The following is a 13,619-nucleotide window of genomic DNA, read 5'->3' as shown; positions in this document are numbered from 1 at the left end:
CTTCACACCACGGTGTGTACAAAAGCAACCATCGATTAAGTCTCCCTAAGGTCTTCAAAGACATTGTATTTAGTTTGCCCATCACAGAATTTCTTCATTAGGAAGAATCTTAAATGCCATCTAGTCTAATTCAATTCTGAAAAAGAAACATCCCTAGAAGGTATCAGTCAAGAAACATTTGTTAAGTACCTTCAGGATTCAAACAAAAGTGTTTGCTATTAGGGAGTTTACTTTTTAATGGAGAAGATGTAAACTTGTATGTGTATGTGTATGTATAAATGTGTATATATGTATATATACATATACATGTATATGTGTGTATATGTATGTATATACATACATATATACTTATATTTATGATATACATACACAAGCAAAAATACAAAGCAGCCTTAAAGAGAAATGCGGTAGTACCAGGGAGTATTCAGAAAGACCTCCCATGAGTGCCATTCAACCTAAGTCTTGAAAGAAACCCGAGATTCTAAGTAGGCAAGAGATGATTCATTTCCAGAAAGTATTCCAAGATGGCAGACCCACCAAGTGGCCTTCCAGCCTTTGCTAGCGAAGAAGCCTATTTCACTTTTAGATAGGTCTCATGTTAGGAAAATTTTTTTTTCATATTTCAAGGTTAAGTCTGCCTCTCCATCACTTCACCTATTGCCCTTGAGAGATAAATATAACAATTCTGATCCATCTTCCATTTGTTTCCTAAGTCTTCTCTTTCCCCAGCTAATCATCTCTAGTTGCTTCTTCCTGTCCATATAGGGTATGATCCCAAGTCCATTGTCCATCCTAGTTGAACCCCCTCTGCATTCTCTTCAGCTAATCAATGTCTTTTCTAAAACGTGATGCCCAGAAGTCACAATTGTGGTTGACCATGGCAGGTCCAATGACACTATCCTTCCTCATTCTTGGAACTCATGTTCTCTTAATGCAGCCTAAGATGTCCTTAGATGCCCTGTCTCACTAGTGACTCATTGAGTTGGCATTCCACTAAAACCCTCAGGTCTTTGCAGATTAACCACTGCTATGTAACCATATTTCTCCATCTTGGATTTGTGAAGTTAATTTTTTGAACCCAAGTACATTTATCCTGTTAAGTGTCATTTGTTCCATTTTGTCTCAGTGTTCTCTAACCCACCAGAAATCTTGTTTAATCCTGATTCTATCATGCAGTGCATAATCCATTTTTTCTAATTTTGTGTTATCTGAAAATTTGATAAGCAATGTAGTTTGCCGATGAGGTGGCAGTCTATACTGGTGGTGATGACAACCTGAGTGATTGATCCTTTTATGACATAGAAAAATATCCTAAGTAGTGCAACTGTATTTCTTATAGAATCATAAATATAGAGCAAAAAGTAAGTAGTCTATCCTCTTCCCTTTACAGACGAGGAAACTGAGACCCAGAGAATTTAGGTGACGAGCAAAAACAAGAGTATTTAATTTCAAGTCCTCTGACTCCAAATCCATTGGGCACTTCACATTCTCTGCTGCCTCCTTTGTGAGTCTGAGTACTCAAGGGGAACATTGGCAGCTGTGGTGTCTGACTTTGAGTATGAATTTCCCAAAGACAGGATCTGAGTCTATTCAGCTCCTTTTTTGTATAATAGACAATATATATCCTAGTAAATAAAGACAGTTCTTATCTTGTTTGCTAGCTGTTGTAATGAGAACTGAAGGGATAACAAAATGTTTCTGTTAGGATATAGGAGATAAAAAAGACATCTCTGATTATTATCTCCTTCAAAGAAAGTAGAAGGCAGCTAGGTAAAGTCATAGTGGATAGAAGACCTAAATTCAAATCCAACCAGCTGTGTGATCCTGGGCCAGTCATTTAACCCTGTTTGCCTCAGTTTCCTCATCTGTCAAATGAGCCGGAGAAAGGAATGGCAAAGCTCTACAGTATCTCTGCCAAGAAAACTCCGAACTTGATCCGAGAAATCATAAAACCCACAATTAAACAATGAGAAAAGTGAAAGAAAAGAATTGGGTTTGCAGGGCACTGTACTAGGTGCTTGAAGATTACCCTCAAGGAGTTTACATTCTAACCAATCAATCAACAAGTGTTTTTAAGCACCTACTGTATGCCGGGCACTGTGCTAGACACTGAAGATATAGTGCAAAGAATGAAATTATTCCTACTTTCAGTGAGTTTGCATTCTGATAAAGGGAAATAGAATATACAACATAACTATATACCAGATGTTTATAAATCCATGATTGTTGGAAGAAAGGTACTGAAGTAAGTAGAATAGATTTCAACGTGAGCTTTGAAAGAAGCTAGGGAAGCATTTTCTAGATGTGGGACCCGACTTCTGCAAAGACAGGATGTAGAATGTGAAATGTGAAATATGTAAATGAAAACTATGTCATGAGATTGGAAAGGTAGGATGGAGCCAGGTTGTAAAGAGTTTGAATGACAAAGAGAGGAGTTTTTATTTGATCCTAGGAGATCAGGGGCCACTGGAGTTCATTGAGTAGGGGAGAGTTGTGTTGAGGCTGGTTTGTAAAGGAAATCAGGTTGGCAGCTGTGGAGAGAATGGATCGAAGAGGACACAGATAGGAACAGCAAGTAGGAGGTTTTGCAGTAATTCATGTGAGAGATGCCGAGGATCTGAACTAAAGAAAAGTCCATGAGAGTAGAGTGAAAGAAGCAGATGCAAGAGATGTTGGAAAGTTAGAATTACTCAGACTTAACAGCTGATTCTGAGGGGAGAAGTAGAATTAAAAATTACTCATTTAAGAATCTGGGTGAGTGGAATGGTGCCCTTGACAAAAACAAGAAAATATGGGAGAGGAATGGATTGGGGAGGAAAGACAGTCAGTTCTGTTTTGGACATGTAGATTTTGAGATGCTTAAAGACTATTCAGTTAGAAATATCAGTTGGGCAGCTGTGATAGGGATTTGAGCCCCGAAGAGGTTAGGGTTAGTTGACTATACCATGAATCAGCAGCTAGATGGCATGGTGGATAGAACATGGAATCAGAAAGAGTCATTGCCCTGAATTCAAATCCAACCTCGGACACTTACTAGCTATGTGACCTTGGGAAAGTCACTTAACTGTTTGTAAAATGAGCTGGAAAAAAACATGGCAAACCATATTAGCATGTTTGCCAAGAGAACCCCAAGAAATGACTCAAGAATAGATAGTGAATTGAGAACCCCAAATAGAGTTAAGGAGAGTTGGATGTGACTGAAATGACTCAAAAATATAGTGAATTGAGAACCCCAAATTCAAGAATACAGGTTTACCTTCATAACAAGATGTTCATGTATTTCATACTGAAAGAAAAACTGCCTGGGGGAGTAGTCTGACTTAGAGGAAAGAGCTAGGAAACCCTAGAGAGGAAAGAATATCCAGAAAAAAGATGATAGTAATAGCAATAGTAGCGAGTAGTGTTAGAAGTAGTAAAGACACAAAGAAGGGAAATCTTGCACTGGATTTTCCTTGAGTTTCTTAGATGCTAGGCAGTTACATTCCTTCAACATATTGGATGGACTTTGGCTTTGCTTTGGGTTAGCTTGCTTAGTGACATTTATTCAAAATTTTAGTTGTCCCTTCTTTTCCAAAAGCCCGCTTCTTATCATTGTGGGTAGATTAGCAACCAGGTTAACTCATTAAGTTTCTTGGGTTCAGTAGAGTAATAGGCTACATTCTTTCCCAATATGGCTAACCTTCAAAGGATAGAGAAAAGAAGGACTCTCTCCTGAATTGGACAGGAAGCTCTGTGGAAGCACTAAGAGCACTGGCCCCCGTTTCTTTCCTGTTCCTCAAGCTGACTCCTAAATCTTCCTTTTAGCATCACTTTCTGTATCTATCTGAGCAATACTTTTTAGAGGTACACAGCAAAGTATCTGTCCAATCTGGCGTATTTGCTTAGACATCTGGCTCCATTTCATAGATTCCTCTTCCCCAGCTGGGCATAAGCGACACTTTCTGCTAAAAATCTGGAAGGGGTGCAGCAAATGTTTTATACACACACATACACGCATACACATACACACTGCAACTCATATTTTAAGACAAGGGAGATAGACTACAAAATCACCAACCTAAACCATTCAATAAAAGGCATTTGAATTTCTTCTTATTATGTGTCTCCCTTGAATCATTTTTTTCCTGGGGATGTGAAACTCCAGCAGTACTTTTTTTGGGCTGTGCTTGAAAGTATGGCAGTGATCTTTCTTCCAGCTGTCAGTGTTTCTGTGTATATTTTTTAAAGTCATTTATAAAAAAAAATAGAAACATATACACCCTGTTGAAATTTGAAGGAAAAAAAATGAGCATGGAATGTTAATACTTGTCTCAAGGCATACGTTTTTATTTTCTCCCTCTGAAAGGAATTGTAATGACCCAGCACTCCTCCAGAGGCGTGGGAAACATTATTGACTTGTTTTGTCAAATAGCAGAGGGGCAATTTTTCTATATTCATCAGACAGATGCTGAAACATCTGCATTGCCCCTAACTGCAGACATTATTTATCTCCTTTACTCAGATTAGAATTACAGCCAATATTTCAGCTTTCTTTTAGTCAAAAGAATATGTGTGTGTATGTGCACACACGTGTGCATGTGTGTGTCTGTCCATGGATTAAATAAAGATAACCGGATACAAAATAAATCTTTGATTACAGGAAATGAATTTCATTCAGTTCTTTGGGGATGAACAAATAAAAAGCATCTTTCACACCTAGGAATCCTATGCTTCTTCTGTGTTCTGTGTCCCCCTCCTTCCTAGTAACAAACATCTTTATAGAACAGAGAGAGGTCTTCATGATTTTGTCAGATATATTTTCCCCATTAAAGGAGAAAATGATGGGGAATAGTGGAAAATCTGGATTTGGCATCAGAAAACTCCTGGTTGTATAACCTTCCAACTTTCAAAACTTAACCCATTCTGCTCTCTTCTGAAGTTCAATTTTCACATGTATAAAATGAGTGGGATATGTTTTTCAACCAGCCCTGGATTTGCATGGGCATTGGAAGCTACCTCTACTGATACAGATGGGCTCATGCTCTGAAATTTATAGTCTCAAAATTTTTCCTGAGGACAGAGAAGTTAAGTGATTTATTTGTGGGCATGAACTCAGATGTGGGACTTGACGTTGTCTTCCTACCTCCAAGAATCACCCTCCTGTCTCCACTATAACTATAAGTGAGGAGGTTGCTGAGGTCCCTTTCAGCCTGAAATGGCCTGACCTTATGATTTCTATCTTGCTATCCCTTAGAAAATTTGGGGGTTTCAGAAGTGGCTCTTCCTGAAACCCTGAGCTTGTCAGACCTTTTCCAGAGGGCATAAACTATCAGCTTTTCCATTCCCTGTGAGCTTATAGCTCCTTCTGCTAGTTGGGGAAACTCATACTCAGAGTTGTCCTACCTTTGTTATGACTGAATCTCTGTTGGCACTGAATAAGCTCACCACATAGGAGGGCATTAGTCTGTGCCTGCTGAAGGCATCCCAGGGTCCTTAATGGGATTTGTCTTCTTAAATCCCTCAGCATTAACCCTGCTGCTCACCATGATGCAACCTTCATTCCAGGTTGCTTTTGGGTTGTTTCCTGAATAAAAGTGCCTTTCTTACTTATGGGTGAAATACATGATACCTTGAGAGTCTCAAAAAAGCTGTTTAATGGGAAAATAGAAAAATGAAATGGAATTTTCCCCCCGAGATCCAGAATGTTTTTCTTCAGATATGTCTAAATTGTAGATGTAATGTGGAATAGGGATAGAGCACTAGACTTCAGTCCTTGAATACATGACCATTTCTTGAGATCAGGATACAGACTGACTCAAAACAGGAAGAAAACAGAAAGATCATCTAGTCTAATCCCCTTCATTTTAAAAATGAAGAAATAAAGATCTAATCAGTTTAATTGATTTGCTACATACATTATGAGCAACAGAGGTGGACTCTGAGGTCAGATTCTTCAATTCTAAGGAGACATTAAAGTGTTTCTTTCTGGTTTAATAACAGACACTTAATAACAGTGTGAGCCTAGGCAAGTCACTTAACTTCTGAGCAGTTATCCACTTAATTTCTTCTCTGATATCTCTCAATGGCCTGAAACTAAAGTCTGTTCCAGGAGAGCTTCCATTCTCACACATTTTCTGGGATCTTTCAATAAGATCCCAGTGTCACCTGAAAACCAGCTTAGTTTATTTCAGGAGGGCTTATTACTAGAGAATTAGTCACTGCATATTGATTTTTTTAACTTCAGAAATTCATAAAAACTATATACATCCATGCATACATACATGTATAAACCCACTAAATAGCTACCATTTTTTCAAGTTTGCAAAGTATTTTTCATGTGTTGTCTCATTATTACTATCCCCATTTTACAGATGAGATCACTGAAGCTAAATGCTCAGAACCATACAACTAGTAAGTCTCTGAAGCCAAATTCAATTTTGGATCTTCCCTAAAACTTGCCAAACTTCATTTTCCAAAGGGTATAAATAAGCCCAATACTCTATCCATAGCACCATCTAGCTGCCATATTTAAAGCACAGAAAGACTTCAACATCTGTCATTCATCAATCAACAAGTATTTATTAGAGTAGTGGGTAGTACCCACACTGATGAAATCACAGCTCTCTTGAAGCATTAATGTAAATACACTTTCAAAATCCCATTTCCCCTACTCTTAAAGCAAAGACCTCATCAGTCTGCCATTGAAAACATTCTGGGGGCCCATAATTTTAAAATTGTACTTAACCTGAATTATTTTTGTTCACTCTGTGAGACTGCGCTACTGTAGAAAGTGACATGATACTAGATTAAGACAAATGACTCTCCTACAAAAATGGCCAGTTAGCTCTATCTGTAAAATATATTGAGCTGTTGACCTGAACTTATCAAGGGCAGGTGGACTGTTGTTATCTCCCCACTTATTGTAGATTCCTGTTCCCTATCAGCCATTTTGTTACATTTATTTTTCTGATCCAAAAATTGTTCTCCTTGGTGGAGAAAATAGAAATGCAATAAAAATGATTCTTTAATCTTTTCTTCACCTCTCCTATGTATGACCTCTCCATATTTTTTTTTTTGGATCCTCTTATTTTCATCCATCTAACAACAACTGTAACTAGCACAAATATAGTGCTTTAAGGTTTGTAATGCATATGAGTGACAACTAGGTAGGGTAGTGGATAGAAAACTGACTTGGGAACCAGGAAAACTCACCTTCATGAGTTCAAATCTGGCCAGAAACACTTATTGGCTGTGTGACCCTGAGCAAGTCACCTTGTTTGCCTCAGTTTCCTCATCTGTAAAATTAACTGGAGAAGGAAATAGCAAACTACTCAAGTATCTTTGTCAAAAAAAAAAAAAACCAACTCAAAAGGATCACAAGAGTCGGAAACAACTAAAATGTCCAAACAACAAAAGCATTGTACATGCAGTAGCTCATTTGTTTTTCACACCCACAAAACCCTTTGGATCATCCTTAGTAATTATGGCCAGCGAGGTAGTTCTTAAGTTATAGCACCCTTGACACTATTCTTCAGCATTATAGTATACTTTTATATTCTTCTTTCACTAGCTGTCCATCTTCTCTGTTTGTCATGTTAAATTCTCAGTTGGTCAGTGAATCATCTTTGCATCCATACTGGTCACCCACCTTCATCAGAACTATTTTTCTCTATATCTCTCAAGAGCTATAAAGAAAATCACAAATGGATCCTCTTCTCAGGCAGGTTGCACATAGTTTTAATTGGGATGTTAATATTTCAGTTAAATAAATATTTATTAAATTTTGTAATGTAGATAGATGGATAGATGATGGCTGGATGGATATAGATAAATAGGTATTTAGACCCATGTGACAGGCAGCATAGCATACTAGATTTGAGTAGAGTTGGCTTTGAATAATAAGAACACTTATGTAACTTTATAAGATTGGCAAAATGCTTTACATATGATCATCACAATAACCCTGTTAGAAACTATCATTATCTTCATTTTACAAATGAGGAAACTGAGTCTGAGAGATGCAGAGTGATGTGTCCAAGGTCATACAATCAGTCAGTGTCTGGGGCAGAACTGAAACCAGGATATTCCTGATTCCATCCATCTAATGTACCACCTAGCTGCCTCTTGGAGCTAGGAGGATTCCAGTTCTAACACTACTTCTGACCCACATACTATTCTTGGGCAAGAGGGAAAGGGAACTCTCCAGGGCTGGTCAGCACCTGCTCTGCCAGCAGTCATCTTAGAGAGTTGGCTTTAGTCCTGACAGAGAACTAGCTCAACAGGGAATTTCCTCTATCACTGAAATGATGGGGTTAGTCCCAGCCCCTATTTCGGTTATGTGTTGGGTACTGTCAGGGAAATGAAGAAGATGAATAAAACATATTACAGAGCCAGAAGAATTTTATAGCATATAGCTCAGGGCTGAGTAAATAAAACAAATATGTGATTTTGATTTTGATTTTGTGTTGTCTAGATCTGTGATTGCACCATGGAACATTCACCAAAGCAGATGAACAGTTTGTTCCATAACTTATCATCCTAGAGAGTTATCCAATGTCACTTACTTGGAGTTACATGTCCAGGGTGCTATAGCAGGACTCGAATCCAATCTTTCATGGTTCCAGGACTAGCCCTTTGTGTATTATTCCATGTTGTCTCTTGGTGAAATAAGCATGTCAGAAAAGTACTAATGGTATCAAGAGAGGGTTAGGAGAATGAGAAGTAGGAGAGATCCTATCCACGTAGTAGCATTTGTTTCTGACTTTTTAGGGGAATAGTTGAACAGCTCCTTGAAATATGGGGGGGTTTCAACTATCAGAAAGGCCCCAAATTGGCATTCCAGGCACAGTCACTGCTGCAGAGAAATGAAGGGCTCATTCAGGGAACAGCAAGTTGTTTGGTTTGAATGAAGTGTAGAATATATCCGAGGGATCATTGAAAGATAAAGCCAAGAATACAGAGAGGACTGGCGAGACTTACATGAACTGATGCTAAGTGAAATGAGCAGAACCAGGAGATCATTATACACTTCGACAACGATATTGTATGAGGACATATTTTGATGGAAGTGGATTTCTTTGACAAAGAGACCTAACTAAGTTTCAATTGATAAATGACGGACAAAAGCAGCTACACCCAAAGAACGAACACTGGGAAACGAATGTGAACTATCTGCATTTTTGTTTTTCTTCCCGGGTTATTTATACCTTCTGAATCCAATTCTCCCTATGCAACAAGAGAACTGTTCGGTTCTGCAAACATATATTGTATCTAGGATATACTGCAACATATCCAACATATAAAGGACTGCTTGCCATCTAGGGGAGGGGGTGGAGGGAGGGAGGGGAAAAAAATCGGAAAAGAAACGAGTGCAAGGGATAATGTTGTCAATATAAAGTAATCATTAAATAAAAATTAAAAAAATTAAAAAAAATAAAATTATATTTAAAAAAAAGATAAAGCCAAGCAGACCAGTTGAGACCTTATTTGAGACCTTATTGTAGAGTACTTAAATGATGAGCCTAAGGAGTGGAGACTTTATTCTGTAGGGAATATGGCTCCAAAAAAGATTTGCTTTTTGTTTGTTTGTTTTAGCTGGAAAATTACACGATCCAATGAAGCTTCAATGGCTATTCTTGGTGGATTAAAGGAGAAAGAAGAATAGAGGCAGGAAGACTGCCTCTAGGTCTTTATAGGTCCTTATAGTAATCCAAGTAAAAGATTTTTAAAAAGCCTGAATTAGCATAGAGGCAAAGGGAATGGAATAGTAAAGATGAAAATGAGACATTTCAGAGATAAAATCAATAGACCTTGGATACTCTTTGTACAACAAAGACAAGGGAAAGTAATAAATCAAAGATGACCCCCAAATTTTGAGCATGGGTGACTTGGAGAATGGTGGACTCTCTAACAGAAATAAGGAAACCAAGAAGAAGAACTGATGATAATATAGATATAGAGGGATTAGAGATGGTAAATATGAGTTTAAGGCTTGTGGACTTTGCAGTTTGAACAATTCATCTAGAAAAGAGCTTATTGCTAAATTTTCACTTCAATCATTTATACCTTGGAAATCAGCAAACACTACACATGAGGGCTTGATTTATTGTTTCATTGATTGTCTAGACTTAAGAACGTGATGGAGTAAAACTTAATAATGCAGAATGAAGTCACAAGAGTTTCCTGCATACATTTTTATGAGAACCACTGATCACTCTTACATTTAAGTAAAAGTAATAATAAGGATGATTTTTTAAAAATGTTTAACATGGAGACTGCATCTAAATCAAATTATGCTATGTTCATTTTTCCCCTTTTTTCCTTTTTTTTCTTCTTGTGGTTTTTCCCTTTTGCTCTGATTTTTCTCTCCCAACATGATTCATAAAGAAATGTGTATTTAAAAAAATTAATGTACACAGAAAGAAAATAAAACAATAAAAAAATTATTTAGCGGTGTGCTAAGCACTGAGAATAGAAAAAACAACACAGTCCCTACCCTCAAGGATTTCATACTATCATAGGGGAAGAGAATATTAGAAGGTTTCAAGAACAAGTTAGATGGAAGCATTCAGTGGTTCTTAGGGGAGAGCAGCAAGGCAGATGGCCATGCGTCTTCTTTAGTATTATTTCCATTAATTAAAAAAAAATCATATCTGTTTATAATGGTTAGCTATTTGACAGTAAAAAGGATTTTGATGGTGATGAGTTTTGTTTCTGGGTCTTCAGTTGTTGGGGCAGTTGCCAGGAGCCAGTGTCTTGCTTCCATGGATATTGATTGTGGAGAGAATAAAATAGGCTAATGGTGTGAGAAGGGAGGATAGGGCTAGAGGGGGAAGAGGGAAAGGGATGCCATTGCTATCCCTAGGACTCATGCAATCTCACATTTCTATAATGTATTCTATCCTTATGCCTATCATAGAATCCTTCTCTTCAAGATGTAGCCTTGCTTAGCTCCCTTAACCTCTGTCCTCCAAAGCTTTGTTTTAACAACATTGTTCATATTATTATTTATTAACTTGTTATTTATATTTTATATATTTTTATATATACTCATCTTCCTCCCTGTAAGACTTGTAAACTTCATACAATGAGAGATTATTTTATTCTTCGTAATTATATCCCCAGTATGCAGCAGCTAGCTGTTGTTTAATGAATATCTTTTGACTGATTAATTAAAAAGTTCTGTTATGATTGAGGCATGAGGGGAGTTAGTAGTCAAAGTGGTAGCAGTGATTTGATCACCTGGCAATGTCATCCCTGATTCCATCTCAAGGTTTGGGACAGTGGGAGCAGGACTGGTAGGTCTCTATCCCAAAGGATAGATGGAAGATTTCGCTCGATGCTCTAGAGCAGGGGTGAGGAATGTCCAATCTGTAGGCTGTATAAAGTTGTGAGATTATTTGCTAAAGCAAGCACAGTTGACACTGAGTTGAAAGCTAGTTACATCAGTCTTCCACTGTTTAAGCTCTATAAGTTGATAATCTGGGATAGCCTTCGAATGGTATTATAAATAATCTAATAGCCGATGACAGAAAAAAGGTTCCCTCCCCAGATTTCTGTACCAAGTGTCTCTGCTAGTAGCTGTTGCTTAGCAGTTGGTAATGATGGTAGTAGAGATGGCCCTCTTTACAATGACAACTTCTTCTCATTTATGTTCATGGAGGTATAATATTATAATAATGATGATAGATTGATAATGGAACTTGTAAGTTCCAAGTATTCCATTATTGCTTTATTTTATTTGAGTCTCTCAATAATTTAATTAAATTATTGTCACTACTATGATATATTCTCATATTAAAGATGAGATAACTTGGATTCAGAGTTTGTCACTCACTCATGGTAACAAAGCTACTAATACTAAGCAATAGAGATGAGATGCAAGCTAGATCTTCCTGACTCCAAGTCTAATACTCTCGCTCTAGTGTTCATAGTTGAAAATGCAGGACTAGAGTGGAATAAGATAGGCAGGGCTAAAAGAAATAGATTTGAGAGTCAGAGTGAATGGGGATGCTTGCAGAAGAAATTTATGGGGAGGGTGGGGAAAAAGAAAGAGCGAGACAGACATACAGAGAGAGACACAAGAAAAGTCTGGAACTCTTGAGTAATGCCCCATGGAGTAGGGAAAATAGGAAAAGAATGAAAAACTGGTGGAGAAGGGACAAAATTGGTTAAAAGTAGTAGGAAGAGAGCAAGAATGAGGAAGTGACAAAAAAGCCACCTATTAAAGTGTCTTCCAGTTCTGACATCCTGTGACTCTATGATAATAATCACTTTCCCTATCCAAAATAAAATAGAAAGCAAATTGGAATGCCCAAGAACTGGGATAGTAGACAGCAGATTCACTCTTAGATTGGGTCTCCCCAAGAAAATTAAAATGCAGAATTAAGACAGCTACATGGACAATCAAGCAAAAACCCATGCTATTAAAGCAAGTGAATGATTGGAATGATCTTATTCTCCAAATTAGCTCACCTCCCAGCCCAGATTATTAGCCCACTAGTGGCTAATCTTTCCACTTCCCTTTGCTTGTGTGGGTGTCTGCTGGATTTGGAGTCCCGGGGAGCTAGTATTTTCCTGTCTCCCATTTTGTCTCAGCCCACATAACCTAACAGGACTTACATCTCTGTAGAGAGTTTAATGGATGTTACTTTCCATCTTTCATTCAGTGCAGTTATTCTTCACAGAAACCATTTTCTCATCTTTCACTGCCTTCTGCCTTTTTCATTTCCTCTGCAATTTCATAGGCAACTGGCCCTGGTTTATTTAAGAACATTGTGAAAAACTAGCCTAAAGGTCCGTGCCTTAATGACTAACAAGCAACTTTTTACCTTTTTCAGCGTCGTCTGGGAGATGCCGCAAAGAAAGCCATCAGCAAGCTTCAGGTCAGGACCATCAAGAAGGGCGACAAGGTAACTTCCTCAGCTGCCTTTTTCAGGGTAGACCTGTGATAAAGGCACTTCCTGGCTTTGCCTTGAAGGGCGGAAAGGAGGAGAGCGTGGGGAAAATGAATAGCCATGCAAGCATCCAAAAGACTAGCACGTAACCAGAATAATTTGATAGTGGGCACAGTGGTTTCATGATAAAACACTGGCAAAGAGCAGAACATAAGGGCTTTGGGGGTAAAGATTTGAGGGTAAAAGAAGTAAATTGCTGCTTCAGAAAACCAGCTCAGATCCCACAGAGAATTTGTTCCTCCTACAATGGAAGATCCATCATAGAATGGAGTTAGTATGCTCACAATAACTTGGCTTAATATATAATTTAGGGATCTACCAAAAAAAAAAAAAAAAGGTTAACTAAGCTTAGGAAACAGGTTGATTGATCTGTTCTCTCTTTGTTGTAGGAAACTGAGCCTGACTTTGATAACTGTGCAGTTTGTATTGAAGGCTACAAACCGAATGATGTTGTGCGGATCTTGCCCTGCCGGTAAGTCAGCTGAGTTATCTGATGAAAGTAGTTACGTTTTCCCACTTTGTGCTTCAATATAAGCCTTAATTATGCCATGACACATGAACTTGGAGATAGGAAGGCTTATTCAAATTCTCTCTTTGATGCTTACTAATTTATGACCTTATTAACTTACTTATATTTACTTGATACTATATATCTATGGTCAGATTGCTTATTTTCTCAGTTTC

General features: G+C 37.9%; 1 protein-coding gene across 1 annotated transcript in view; it reads left to right on the top strand.

Annotated features, from left to right (window-relative positions):
• Positions 1–13,619, top strand: part of RNF150 (ring finger protein 150) — a 338,712-nt gene that overhangs the window by 232,290 nt on the left and 92,803 nt on the right. The window contains exons 3-4 of the mRNA XM_051965732.1: positions 12,819–12,890; positions 13,325–13,407. Of these exons, the coding sequence (XP_051821692.1) occupies positions 12,819–12,890; positions 13,325–13,407 (155 nt within the window). The remainder of the gene's footprint in view (positions 1–12,818; positions 12,891–13,324; positions 13,408–13,619) is intronic.

This window comes from Antechinus flavipes, chromosome 6 (genome assembly GCF_016432865.1).
Source record: "Antechinus flavipes isolate AdamAnt ecotype Samford, QLD, Australia chromosome 6, AdamAnt_v2, whole genome shotgun sequence".
Classification (NCBI taxonomy): domain Eukaryota; kingdom Metazoa; phylum Chordata; class Mammalia; order Dasyuromorphia; family Dasyuridae; genus Antechinus; species Antechinus flavipes.
The sequence above is the reverse complement of the archived record's forward strand: the minus strand, read 5'-3'. Positions and strand labels throughout refer to the sequence as shown.